At 47.2% G+C, this 13,506-nt stretch overlaps 1 protein-coding gene across 2 annotated transcripts in view; it reads left to right on the top strand.

Moving 5' to 3' along the window:
- The first annotated feature begins 582 nt into the window (after positions 1-582).
- The window catches only part of Arfgef2 (ADP ribosylation factor guanine nucleotide exchange factor 2), an 82,195-nt gene continuing 69,271 nt past the window's right edge, over positions 583-13,506 (top strand). For both annotated transcript variants that reach the window (XM_038329669.2, XM_038329668.2), the window contains exon 1: positions 583-871. In XM_038329669.2, coding sequence (XP_038185597.1) covers positions 751-871 — 121 coding nt within the window. In that variant the 5' untranslated portion in view covers positions 583-750. The remainder of the gene's footprint in view (positions 872-13,506) is intronic.

Genomic DNA, 13,506 nt, shown 5'->3' with positions numbered 1-13,506 from the left:
CACTTCCCTGAGCCTCCTCTTTCCGCTCACGCTTTCCCTGCCCTTCTTGCATCCCCCTCCTCGTCATCTTCCTATCCTCCATTGCCTGGTTAATCCTTTCTCTTCACTGTCCCTACTCTCTGTCACTTCATTCCTTTCTCTCCCCTTTGACCTCTCTTGCTTATTATCACTCTCAATAATTCCTTTTTACAACTTTTTACTCTTTCCCTCTTTCTCTTTTCTCAGTTTATTTGTCTCATGCTCTCTGTCACCTCACTTCCCTCCTCCCCCCTTCAGGGCTGCCCACTTCTCCAGCCTTTCACCCGTGACCATCACGCCCCCTACCTGACCCATCCCACTTGGACCAGTCCTGCATACTATGGCAGGTCGTCAACCCACCCCAACCGGTGTAGGCCCCGCCCAACCAAAAGACCACGCCCACCACCGCCCTTCCCCCTAAATCCCCCTCCCACCCACCACGCCCCCACAGAGCAGAGCCCTGCCCTTATCCCGACCCCGCCCCCGGGCTGGCCCCCGCCCTTGGGGTCATAGGGTCGACTGACACACAGCAGACGTAGCGACACCGCCCGTCACGTGGTCACGTGACGCGCCTCAACATGGCGGCGCCGTGGGGCCGGGCCGTCTCTTCCTGACAGGGCGGCGCGCACGGACGCGGCTGGTGCCGGCCGGGACGCCTGGTCCCTCAGCCTCGCTCTCCTGCTCGCTCGCGCCGCCGGGTCGCGGGGCTGCCGGTCCCCGCCGGCCGGGGCCATGCAGGAAAGCCAGACCAAGAGCATGTTCGTGTCCCGGGCCCTGGAGAAGATCCTAGCCGACAAGGAGGTGAAGCGGCCCCAGCACTCCCAGCTGCGTAGGGCCTGCCAGGTGGCGCTCGGTGAGTGAGCCGCCCCGGCCTGGCCCGCACCGGCCTCCCCGCGCCGGCCGTTACCCTCCGGGCCTGCTGGCCTCCGCTTTCCCCAACCCGAATCCCACCCTCCCGGCTTCTTCCGCCTCCTGTCCTGGGGGAGCTGGTGTCGGGGCGGCCGAGACTGCCCAAGGTCACCTAGCAACTTGGTGACAGCCAGAGCTGGTTCTCCAGCCTCCTTGCCTAGGGCCTTGCCACGACTTCTTGTCCCGTTTCCTGGTTCCTCCCTTCAACCATCTCCAAGTCCTCAGAAGCAGTCGCCTTTGCTCTTAAGTTTTTCCTTTGCCTGGGCTGTTCTGGTTGGGGCTCTCCCACGTGAGCGAGCAGAGCAGGTGAGAGAGCTGCCCAGTTGGTGCTGAGAAGCCCCAGAGGCTTGATTTGAAAATGTCCCACTGGAGAACACCCGGACTCTGAGTTCTTCACCTCGCAGGCGTGCAGGGTGATCTATATTCTAGGCACTGTACAGTGTGCAAGACATCGCCTCAGTTTAGGGCAGGTTCCTGCCCAGCAAAGATACTTGTCTGATTTGTTCAGTGCGGTGTCCTGTGCACCTATGACAGTATTTGGCATATAATAGTTTCTCAGTAAATATATGCTTGTTGAATGGACCCATGGATTATGGAAAGAGAGACGTCTCTAGCGTCTAACTAGGTAAAAGCTTGGTAGTTGACACCAGCCAGCATCAGTCTCCTGTCTTAGTTACTTATCAAGTGCTAGTGTACCAGACACTGAGGACATGGCCATGAGGGGGAAGTGGAGTCCTTGCTGACTCCTGTGGCGCTTACATTCTGGGAGCGCAGACAAAACAATACTAACAGATACTGCTGTGAGATAAAAGAGCAGAAAGTGATCCAGAGGACCCAGATCTGCTTTAGATTGGATGTGACGTTTGAGCCCACTTCTAAAAAGCAAGTTGTTGTCTACCATGTGGAGCTTCGAGAGGAAAAGTTGTGGGTGGAAAGCACCAGAACATTTGACCAGATCTGTCTTCCTACTAATTCACCACCCTAAGGCCTGTGCAATTCCATGTTAGGATCTTTGCTGCTGCTGTTGTTTTCAGAGACAGGGTTTCTCCGTGTAACAGCTTTGGCTGTCCTGGAACTCACTCTGTAGACCAGGCTGGCCCCAATCTCACAAGTGCAGGGATTAAACGTGTGTGCCTGGCTCTCTGTGGGGATCTTTTTAAAGGGACTGTTTTCCTAACACATTGAGCAAATAGAAAGGCTGCTTTTCTGTTACAGTCAAATTTCTCCATTTGGTGCAAGGAGAGAGTTCACTTGAGACCTTGGAATGGACTTGGGATCTTTGCATTTCCCCGTGGAAGGTCTAGGCCTTGTGGGAAGCATTTGTGAGTCCTGTTGTTGTTGGGAGGAGGTGCTTGCTGCCTGTGTAATCCAGAAGCAGCTAATCTTGTGGAATTTGGGCTCTGTGGAAGGCAGTTACTGAGACCTAAATCTTTAAAGCTTTTCTGTTTCAAAAAGCAGGGCTGAGAGTTGGGTTTGGTTTGCCGGGAATGTAGGGGAAGCATTAGAAAAGCAGCCTGTGAGTTATAATGGCAGGAGCCTCAGGGTGAAACCTGCCTGGACTCCATTCTACCCATAGAATATTTCCTGTTTAGAAATTTTAACATCGGGCTGGAGAAATGGTTCAGTGGTTAAGAGCACTGACTGCTCTTCCAGAGGTCCTGAGTTCAATTCCCAGCAACCACATGGTGACTCACAGTCATCTATAATGAGACCCGGCACCCCCTTCTGGCATGCGGGCACACATGGAAGGAATGCTGTACACATAATAAATAAATAAATCTTAAAAAAATTTTAACATCAAATATCACACTGCTAGGACCTACTAATAAAATTATCCCGTGGGCCATAGCATTGGTGCACTATTAGATATTCTTGGATCATGTTTTTGTTTAGAGGTTCAGATTTTTGAAAGTCAGGATGTAGAAATGCACATTTGAATTACTCTACATGTGTGTCCACATGTGAGCATGCATACATGCATGCACACTACATACACAGGAAGTAATTGACTCCAGGTTATGTGAAACTGGAGGGAAGGCTCCTTGTTACCAGTGATTAGGGAATTCACACAGACTGCTTTAAGGGAACCATCCTTTAAGAGAGTAGCCGTGTGCATAGTTAGTCAAAAGACTTGCTTTTATTTCTGAGCAGTAAAAACATCATAGCATATGTAGTGTTCCTTCACTCTGTATCTCAAGACCTTGTCTTGGTCTAAGTAATTCCATTTAAGAAGAGAAATGTGTGGGGCTGGAAGACAGCTCAGTGGATAAAGTGCATGCAGCATGAGTGTGAAGACTAGAGTTCAGCTCCCCAGAACCCACGTGTATATAAGACAAGCAGGTGTGGTGACTGCCTATAGCACAAGCACTTGGGAGGTAGAGATAGGGAGTTCTTGGGGCAAGCTGGTTAGCTAATGAGCTGAATTGGTAAGTTCTGGTTCAGTGGGAGACACTGCCTGGGGAACTGGAGAGCAATCAAGAAAGAAATTCAGCATCAACTTTGGGCCTCCATGCATAAGGGTGAGAGTATACACTCTCACACGTGACCATGCATACTCTGAATGTGTACCACATGTATGTACAAAAAAGAGGAAGAAATAAGGAAAAATGACTGAAGTGTGGAAGTGGGTACAAAGTATAATGCATTTTGTTTATTTATTTTTGTTTTTCAAGACAGGGTTTCTCTGTAGCTTTGGAGCTTGTCCTGGAATTCACTCTGCAGACCAGGCTGGCCTCGAACTCACAGAGATTCACCTACCTCTGCCTCTGCCTCCCGAGTGCTGGGTTTAAAGGTTACTTCCCAGCTTTATTTATTTTTAAAGCAGGATTTTTTCCCCTTGCTTTACTTTTTTTTTTTTTTTTTTTTTTTTTTTTTTTTTTTTTTTTTTTTTTTTGGTTTTTCGAGACAGGGTTTCTTTGTAGCTTTGGAGCCTGTCCTGGAACTAGCTCTTGTAGACCAGGCTGGCCTCGAACTCACAGAGATATGCCTGCCTCTGCCTCCCGAGTGCTGGGATTAAAGGCGTGCACCACCACCGCCCGGCCCTTGCTTTACTTTTTTAAAAAGTGATTTATTTTTATTTTATGTGCATTGGTGTTTTGCTGGCAAGTATGTCTGTGTGAGGGTGTCGGATCCCTTAAAACTGGAGTTACAGAACGAGACAGTTGTGAACCACCATGTGGCTGCTGGGAATTGAACTCCCAGTCCTCAAAAACAGCCAGTGTTCTTAACCACTGAACTATCTCTCCAACCCCCAAAAGTATAATATGTTTTAAAGATAATGTGTAGATTATCATTAATTTTGGTAAGAACTGTAAGTGACCAACGAAAGCTGAAGTGATTAGTTGGTAAAGAGTCCTTACCAGAAACTGTTTCTGTGACAGGTTCCTGCCAGTTACAGTGGGGTGAGGAGGATGGGAGGCAGTGTTAGGGTTTCAGGGCTGTATCTCATGTCTGTGAGAAGCTCTGAGCCTTCTGGGATTCAAGATCATCTGGGTTCAAATCAGCTGCCTTTACTTGCTGTGTTTTTTGTTCTTTCACATTTGTCAGGGTTACCGGTAAGGTGAAGTTAGCTGGATGCTCAGCAGATGCATGTTGCCGTGATTGTTACCACAGAATCTAAGCACCCTGATGTGGTGCTTATTTAGCCTTGGTTAGGTCTTTCAAGAGTCACTTATTGATCTGCTTGGTTTGTAGATAAAATAAATGAATGTAATTATGGGACCAGAGAGCTGGCTTTAGCAGTTAAGGAGTGTTAGGAGTGCTGACTGCCTTTTCAGACCTGGGCTCTATTCCTATTACTCACATGGTGGCTCACAACAAACTATGGGTGCCAAGAGATCTAACACCCTCTTCCTGCGTCTGTGGGCACACATACGGTATTCATATCTACATGTAGACAAACACTCATCCAAATAAAATAAAAATAAATAAATCTTTTCTTTAAAAATGTGATTACATGATGGATAGGCTATGCTTGTTAAAGTGTTAACTTGCTAAGTGCAGTGAAGACAGGAGTTATATCTTGTAAAAGCAGGGATGATCGGGATGGAACAAGATTGGAGTGACCTAATGAGTCATCTCTCTAAATATCAAACACATAGATAGATGGCGATCCAAATCGGGGATGGTGTCCTTCTAACTCTGTCAGGAGAAATCAAGAGCCTGTGAGAGTATTCTTCACCCAAGGACATTGTTGTTTGTGTCTCTTTAATGATGCCTGGATTGCGTTAATAAGCTCCAACCTTTCAGTCCTCAATTGGAGAATTTAATGCCATTCTTAAAGCCTTCCTTTTATAATTGTCTTACTTAGGACCCCTTTCTCGATGTCTCTATATTTCTGTTCTTAAATTGTATGACATTTGGAAGGTTGACCAAAAGGAATAAAAAATCCTAAGTGTTTTTAAATTGAATATGGAAAGATTTATCTACAGTTTAACTGGATCATTCTAACTATCCCCCCTTCTGTGTGTGAGAGAGAGATAGAGGGTTTAATAATTTAGTATGCAGAAAGTACTATGAAAGGGTCAAAGTGTTCTGTAAATGCTGTCATGCTCAGTCATGAAAATCTAAGAATAAACGTGTATCTATTTTTTATATAACACATAACTGTAGTTACGTGTCTTTGAAAACAGTCTTACACTGGTGACGTTTCAGTGAAGAGATTGTTTTCTATAGCTGAATTCTGAGATACATTTGAAAGCTTATGGTCAAAATGTTTTGTTTTGTTTTGTTTTGTTTTGAGACAGGGTTTCTCTCTGTAGCTCTGGCTGTCCTGGAACTGACTCTTTAAACCAGGCTGGCCTCAAACTCACAGAGATCCTTCTACCTCTGCCTTCTGAGTGTTGGGATTAAAGGAGGCATATGCTACAAAAGATCTTTTCTCTCTGTAGCATTTTACTCTGTCTTTGTTGTGCTGGTAGGTGGTTTCATATGAGCATCATTGAGCTAGCTTTTTCTGATTTGTGATGTTTGTCTGCATCAGCCACATTGAGCTCTGTCCTACAGAATGATGACTGTTTGGGGTACCTGTGCAGTGGGAAACAAAAGAGAGTGGTTTGCCCACAGCTACACAGTGGGTGGACAAAGGAAGCTGCAACTCCCATTTATCTAACCTGTGGAGGATGAAGTCCAGTCTTAGGCATGCTGCTTTCTGTTTGATACCAGAATTTTGAGACTTGTGGGTCATGGGTGGCCATCCATTGAGCTATTTGAGTGACACACTGCAGATGAAAGGCAGACTGGTGTGGGAGGAGGTGTGGGAGGAGATGGGGACATAGTAAGCACAAGCAGGGCTTTTTCCAGGGTTAGCTGTACTGTGAAGAGGACGAAGGAGAGGTGGCGTGTGGGTGGGTCTGTTGGTTTGTTGGTTGAGCTTGTTTAAATGTCATCCAGAAGAAACAATTACCAGATATATTTATAAGCTCTAGCTGTGTAGGAATAGTCAGCATTTAGGCCTAGAGATGTGCTCAGTACAGTGTTTGTCTAGCATGTGCGTCGTCCTATTCACAGCACAAAAATCCTCTTGTCACTGTTAGGAAGAACCTTAAGTGTGAAATTTGAAAAATGTTAAAAATACTGCGACTTGCTTAATGTGGCATATACCTGTAATTCCAGCATTCTGGAAGCTGAGGTAGGAATATGATGAGTCGGAAGCCATGCTCTCCTATCTATTGAGATTCTGTCTCAGAAATGACAACATTTGATGCATCAGGGTGTACACCTCTAATCTCAAAACTTGAGAGCTAGAACAGAAGGTTGCTGTAGTTTGAGGCCATCTTGATTTACAGAGTGAGTTCTGTACTAGCCCAGGTTCTATGACAAACTTTTATCTCAAAATCCAAAAATAGAATAACTAATTGAAACTGTTTATAATAAAGCCTTCAATTTTAGTAAATTCTGGTGTTTGGATTAGGAAGTTTGTCTACAAGTGATATACTACATTAAAAACTGAACTGAAGCTGGGAGGTGGTAGTGCAAGCCTTTAATCCCAGCCCTTGGGAGGCAGAGGCAAGTGGATCTCTGAGTTAGAGATCAGCCTGTCTACAGAGCCAGTTCCAGGACAACCAAGGCTCTACAGAGAAACCTTGTCTTGAAAAACCAAAAACCAAAACAAAACCTGAACTGGCAAGGCTCATGACCTCTACAGATTACTCTTTAAAACAAACAACTGAACAAACAAAAAGACCAAGATAGGTAGTGCATGCTCTTAATCCCAGCACTAAGGAGGCAGAGGCAGACTGTAAGTTTGAGGCCAGTGTGGTCTACAGAGCAAGCTCCAGGACAGCCAGGGTTACATAGAGAAACCCTGTCTTGAAAAACAAACAAAAGGTGAAAAAAAAAAAGAAAGAAAGAAAAGAAAAAAGAAACCAAAACATAGGAAATGGTATTGATGGCTCATTGGTTAAAACCACAGACTGTAAGAGGACCTGGGTTTGACTTACATGGGTGGCTCACAGTCATTTGTAACTCCAGTTCCAGGAGATCAGATGCGCTCTCAGTACCTTGCACATACATTGTGTGTAGACATGCAGGCAATACACCCATACATACAAAATAATAAAATAACTTAAAATATAAACTTCCATTTTTAAAAAGATTTATTTTTATTGTGTGTGCACATGTATGTGTATAAGTGCTCATGAAAGTTAGAGGAGGATACCAGATCCCCTGGAAGAAGAGTTATAGGTGCCTGTCATGGGTGGGTGGTAGGAACAAAACTCAGATCTCTACAGGAGCAGAATGTGCTCTTAACTGCTGAGCCATCTCTCCAGCTTCCTGCAGATTACTCTTTGTTGAGAAGTTTTATAGTATTTCCAGGAGGGAGCTCACCTTAGAGCAACAGCAGCTGAACATTGTGTTGTGTTGATAATTAAAATGTAGGTCAAGATCAGTGGGAAAGACTGACCCTCTGCTTATACAAGTAAGCTAATCTAGCTTCTTGGTGCCTTGTTTCTGAGATGAGAATATCTACTGACCCGGCCGAAGTGAGCTAACGCGGCTAGTGCCATGAAGAAGGGGTACAGACAGGAGCAGGTGGTGACCTGCTGTTTCTCAGGCCTGTGTGGCCAAGAAGGAGGACCTGGGTGCTCCCCCTTCTCTGCCTCATGAGTTGGTCTGTAGAGCTCAGGACTCTGACTGGCTGAGCGAATGAATCCAGACCTGTGCTCTGTACCTGTAAATCTTGGGAGAGTTAAGGCAGTGCCAGGGTGATTACTGAGAACAGACCTGTGAAAGCGTGTGCTTCATCACAGGATGCGGAGTCTTGAGTAGCTCGGGCGGGTTTCCTTATCATGGCTCTATGCACGTGCAAGTGACCCACCAGGAGACTGCTTGGCAGGTTTCTTTCCAATGAGGTTAGCTTAGAAAATAGTTTTACATTTGCTGATTCACTCTTGGACTCTTTCTGCCAGGCTAGTCTTGGTTAGCGTGCATTCTAGGTTTTATGGTTTATGGGGAAAACAGGCCTTCTGTGATGGGATGTAAAGGATTACCACTGCCAGGCAGTGGTGGCTCACACCTTTAATCTCAGCACTCAGGAGGCAGAGGCAGGCAGATCTCTGTGACTTCAAAGCTCCAAAGCTACACAGAGAAACCCTGTCTCCAAACCAACCAACCAACAAACAAACAAAAAAGGATTTTCCCCTCAGTGCTAGGGAGCTGTCTCTGCATATCTGTTGCAGTTTAGTTTTGTTTTTGTCTGTTGTCCAGACAATCTGACTTTCGTTTAGAGGGATGTCTTGGGATCATGATGCCAGATGAGTAAAATAAACAAGGGGAATAAAATAAACTGTGCTCTGGTGCAGCCAGAATCACACCCTCTGGGCCACGCCAGCAAGAAGCCTGCCCTTTCAGAGCACTGGACACTGACTTGAGTGGCGGCCCCAAGGAGGAGGGAGATCTGAATGATGAATGCAGATGCAGAGGTTGGGTGGGAGGCCCTTCAGGAGAGGGACCAGCCTAAGGAAAGGCTTTGTGACAGAGCAGCATATGGCTGAGGCACAGTATACTTGGGAGTAAGGTAGGAGAGGCTGGTCAGAGACCCATAGGATCATGATCAAAAGCAGTGGGGTGACATGGAAGAGCCCGAAACAAGAAATGTGCTGGCACAGTCAGGCTTGTGTTTTGAAGCCTCTTTGACCAGTGTTCACATATTACAGAGAGGCTAAAGGGATTGCTCGGGATCGAGTAAGAGACAGTATCATGTTGGTGAGTGGGTGGGTGGCTTGGGCTGATGACAACGCAAACAGAGCTAAGTGGATAGATTGTTGGCCTGCCTGAAAAGTAGAGCTAAGGTAATCCGATGACGAGTTGCTAAGGGTATAAGAACTGGAGTTGTTCAGCCAGCTCCAGATTGCTGACTCAGTGATCTGAACTATCAGATGAAAAGAGGGAAGACCATATGGGCAGGAAGAGGGGTAGATTCATCTGAGCTGGAACCTAAATCTGCCTTTGGACTTTTCATTAGTCAGTGTTTCATTGTTGTGGCAAATATCTTAGAGGAATAGGTTAAAGGAGGAAAACTTTGGGTCATGGTTTCAGAGGCTTCAGACTGTTTGTGGCTAGTTTCATTGTTTTGGGTCTGAGGTGAGGCAGAGCATCAGGGTAGAAGAATGTGGTAGGTTAAGAGCTGGCCAGGAAGGTGAGAGAAACAGGTACCAGGAAGAAGCCAGCCTTCAGAGGCACATCCCTGAGTGATCCACTCCTTCCACTGGTCTCCAGCCAGGTCCACTTTTGATGGATGAACTCACCAGTGAATTAACTTATTGTGCAGTTAGCACCCTCACGAGCTAATCACCTCTCAGTGGTTGGCTCTACCATCTGGGGACCACGTCTTTAAAACTTGGCCCTTTGGAGGACGTGCTATATACAAACCATATCTAGCATCATCCTGTTAGACACCTGAAATAGGAAGCGACTGCATAGATAAGCCTGAGACTGGAGTCTGGGGGTGGGGGCCTGGTGTGAGGATCTCCAGCTCTTCCTGCCTGGGCAGAGGGAGCTAGAGCAGAAACTGGTGAGAAGCGCAGGGCAGATGCAGAGAAAAATTCTGGGTGCTGAGGGAGGCCAGTCAGATGGAGACTGGAAGCATGCCTATCAGGTTAGGGAATGTGGTCACTGTGGCCTCTTGAACTGTTTGGGTGGGGTGCTGCAGGTGAAATCCTTGTGGTCAGAAGTAAGTGTGGGAGATGAGGAAACAGAGTGAGGCGCAGGCTTTGTTTGGGCTGCTGTCAGGGGGGGGGTGGCCCATAGAAGGCTTAATTCTTTTCTTTGGTTTTGAAGCAATTTTGCTATGTAGTGGTGGTGGGCCTGGTACTTGTGACGGCTCTTTCTCAGGCTCCCAAATGCTGGGATTAAAGGCGTATGCCGCTACCACCACCACCCGACTTAGTTTTCTTTCTTTAAGGTAGAAGATGCTTGGAATTTTTTTTCTATTTATTTATTTATTTATTTATTTATTTATTTATTTTAGAATAATCTTTTCTCATTTTACATACCAATCCCAGTTCCCACTCCTTCCCCTCCTCCTACTCCCCCCACCTTCCATCCACCCCACTCCCCATCCACTCCTCAGAGAGGGTAAGGCTTCCCATGGGGAGTCAACAAAGCCTGACACATCACTTTGAGGCAGGACCAAGGCCCTCCCCCCAAGTATCTAAGCTGAGCAAGGTATCCCTCCATAGAGAATGGGCTCCAAAAAGCCAGTTCATGCACTAGGGATAAATTCTGTCCTATTAGACACTTGGAATTTTCTAAATGTCATTGAAAAGGGATTCACGGAGGGAGAGGTTAAATAATACAGGAAAGGAAAAGAACGATTTGCACAGGTGTTGAGCGCACACAGAGGGCCTGCTCCTGTCTGCTGTACATTCTTATGGGCATTGTGGACGGGCTTGTTGTAGGGCTTCTCCCCTGCTGAGGAAGCGGGTATGAAGGAGCTGACACAGTGTGTCAAGGGTGACCAGTACTCTGAAGAAAGATGAGAGGAGGAAACCGGAGTGAAACATAAAGGGCTAGGGAGCTGCGGAGCAGGAGCAGGAGCTACCAGGTGGCAGTTGTTAGTGATGCTAAAAGGCCTTTTAGAGTGGTAAAGTGTGATCCTAGGACTGAAAGGAGAGCCGTGGGATATGGTTGGGGTGGAGGGTGGTATCCAGAGTTGTGGTGAATGGGGAGGCCAGAGGGGTTACTGGAGTCAAATCATAGAGGCTTGGCAGCCATAAGGATTCTGAGCTTACCATGTGCTATGGGAGAGAGCTGAGCAAATGAGGGCCATTGGCTCCACTCTGTGAGGCACTTCCCACATTGTTTACTTCCTTGCTGCAGCAGGCAGCTTCTGGAAGGAAGAGTTTGTTTCAGGTTTGATGTCCAGTGCATTGATTGTTTCAGAAGCTCGAGGCCCTGGTCATATGTCCACAACCAGGAAGCAGAGAGCAGTGGTTGCTGATGCTTAGCACCAGGACTCCAGTCTGTAGAATGGTACTGCCCACAGTTAGGTGGGTCCTCCTGCCTCAGCCAGCCTAATGTAGGCAGTCTCTCAAGTATGCCCAGAGGCTTGTCTACTATGTGATTCTAGATCTCGTCAAATTGATAGTATTAACTGTCACACACTCTAAGACAGGTTTTCTGACTGCTGTGTAGAGAAGAGCTATAGGGTGGGAGAGAGGGAAGGGAAAAACTAGAAGCAGAATAGTTAGGCAATTAAATGTGGCGGTGATGGGACCTTGTGGTGAGAAGCGGTCAGAGTGACTAGTCCTGAGAACGTGAAGTCCCCAAGGAAGCAGGTAGGCATGGGTGCCTCACCCCAACACAAGGGGATCAGAGGGTGGGCACAGGCAGGTCCCTTTGTAGGCTTGCTAACAGGAAGTTGAGGGAGTCTCTTGTGATAGCTTCTAACTTCTCTGTGAAGGAGATGCTGCTACCCCAGCTGTGAGGGAAGGCTCTCATGATGGCAGTTAGTGAGAGAGACCAAGGAGAGCAAAGTATGGTGCAGAAACAGGATGGGAGGGACAGGCTGACAGTATTCAGGCTCTCTCTGAGGCTGGTGATGGCTACATCATAGACCAGCATGTTGTTGGATGTCTGTTTGGGTGGAGACAGGTCACCAGAGGATGGGATTGTGCCAGAAATTGAGACTAGAGGTCAGACGCCATGGCTACAGAGTGCCTCATCCGACAGCAGTCCTGCTGAAGGGCTCCACCTGGAAAATGTAGGAAGAGGAAAACTGAAGGATCAGTCATGGGAAGGGCTGGCAGGCCAGAGTACGGTCCTCTGGGAGCATGTGGATAGGTGGGCTAGCTGAAAAGAGAGGAGGACATGTACAGAGGGTAGCAAGGAGCTGCAAGTGTCCCAGTTCCTCACAGGGCCAAGCTTCACAGTGTGACCAGCCATTGTAGGTGGATTTGGGGTGGAGGAACAGGTGGTTGAGAGAGACTTGAAGGGAGACAGGACTGATTAGGATAGCAGGGATATGTGGCTGTCCTGTTAGAAGAGATCTCTGGGATCTGAGGGCAGTGGCTGATGATGGACTTGTTGGGCAGGGTTGGATGTGAGGATTGCGATGGTCATTGTTGGGAAGGAGAGTGTGAGCCTGCTGCCAGGTTGCTAGTGAATGGGGGTGTTGTTTCTGTAGGTAATGGCAACACCCAGAAATGATCTCTGGGGAGTTCTGTGGCTTTCTAGCTGCAGCTGCCCTAGCTCAGCCCTGTCTCCCTGTTTGCAACCTGCTCATTTACTGCTGCTGGTTGCTGTTTTTCAACTGGGAGATGCAGGGGTATTAGCATGTGGAGGAGTGAAGTACAGGGGTGAGAGTCCCACCAGCTGCCCTCTCTCCCTGTCATCCTCCTGTCATCTTTTTAAGTGGGTGGAGTGTGTGTGCCCTGGATTAGGTGGCCTGCTAAGAGGTCCCCACTGAAAGGACTGTGGGCTTCATATATATCACACTGGCTAATGAATGGATCTTGTTTGCCACCCTGGGTTGCAGAGTACACAGCATTGTTGCTAGTACTGCCAGCAGCTGTCCCAAGTGTTCTCTTCTTTTAGGGCACTACAGAGTGTGCATTCCCACTGGCTTTGATTTAAGGTAAGAGCTAAAGTGACACTGCCCACGTGCTGTGTGCCTGCTCTGCCCCTGTCACATTGTGACAAGACTTCTTTCCTGAGGTTTTCATACAGTTAGCTGCACCCAAGTCATCTTGCAGTCTCTGGGGTCTGGGGCTGCTTCTTGTCATCCAAAATTTTTGCAATAGGAAGTCAAGATTCAGGAGGCTTGATGTCACTCAGCTGACAGGTTTGACCATGTCTGGCTTGGTACCTGGCTGTGTTTGAATCTTACACTCACAGACTGTCAGTGTGGTTCTACCCCACACTTGCTCTGATTCTTAATTCTCCCTCTTTTTAGTGAGAAAACAGTTGTGTTTTCTAAATGTACCCAGAGTTTGTCTTAGCCAGAACCACGGTATGGTATATTCAAGGCCTGTCTGAGTCAGAATCATATTATATTCAGGGCCCACCTCTCAACTGGAATCATGGCATATCCAAGGCCCATCAATCAGCTAGAACCATGGACACCAGAACCATTTCTTG

This window comes from Arvicola amphibius, chromosome 5 (genome assembly GCF_903992535.2).
Source record: "Arvicola amphibius chromosome 5, mArvAmp1.2, whole genome shotgun sequence".
NCBI classification, from domain to species: domain Eukaryota; kingdom Metazoa; phylum Chordata; class Mammalia; order Rodentia; family Cricetidae; genus Arvicola; species Arvicola amphibius.
The sequence above is the reverse complement of the archived record's forward strand: the minus strand, read 5'-3'. Positions and strand labels throughout refer to the sequence as shown.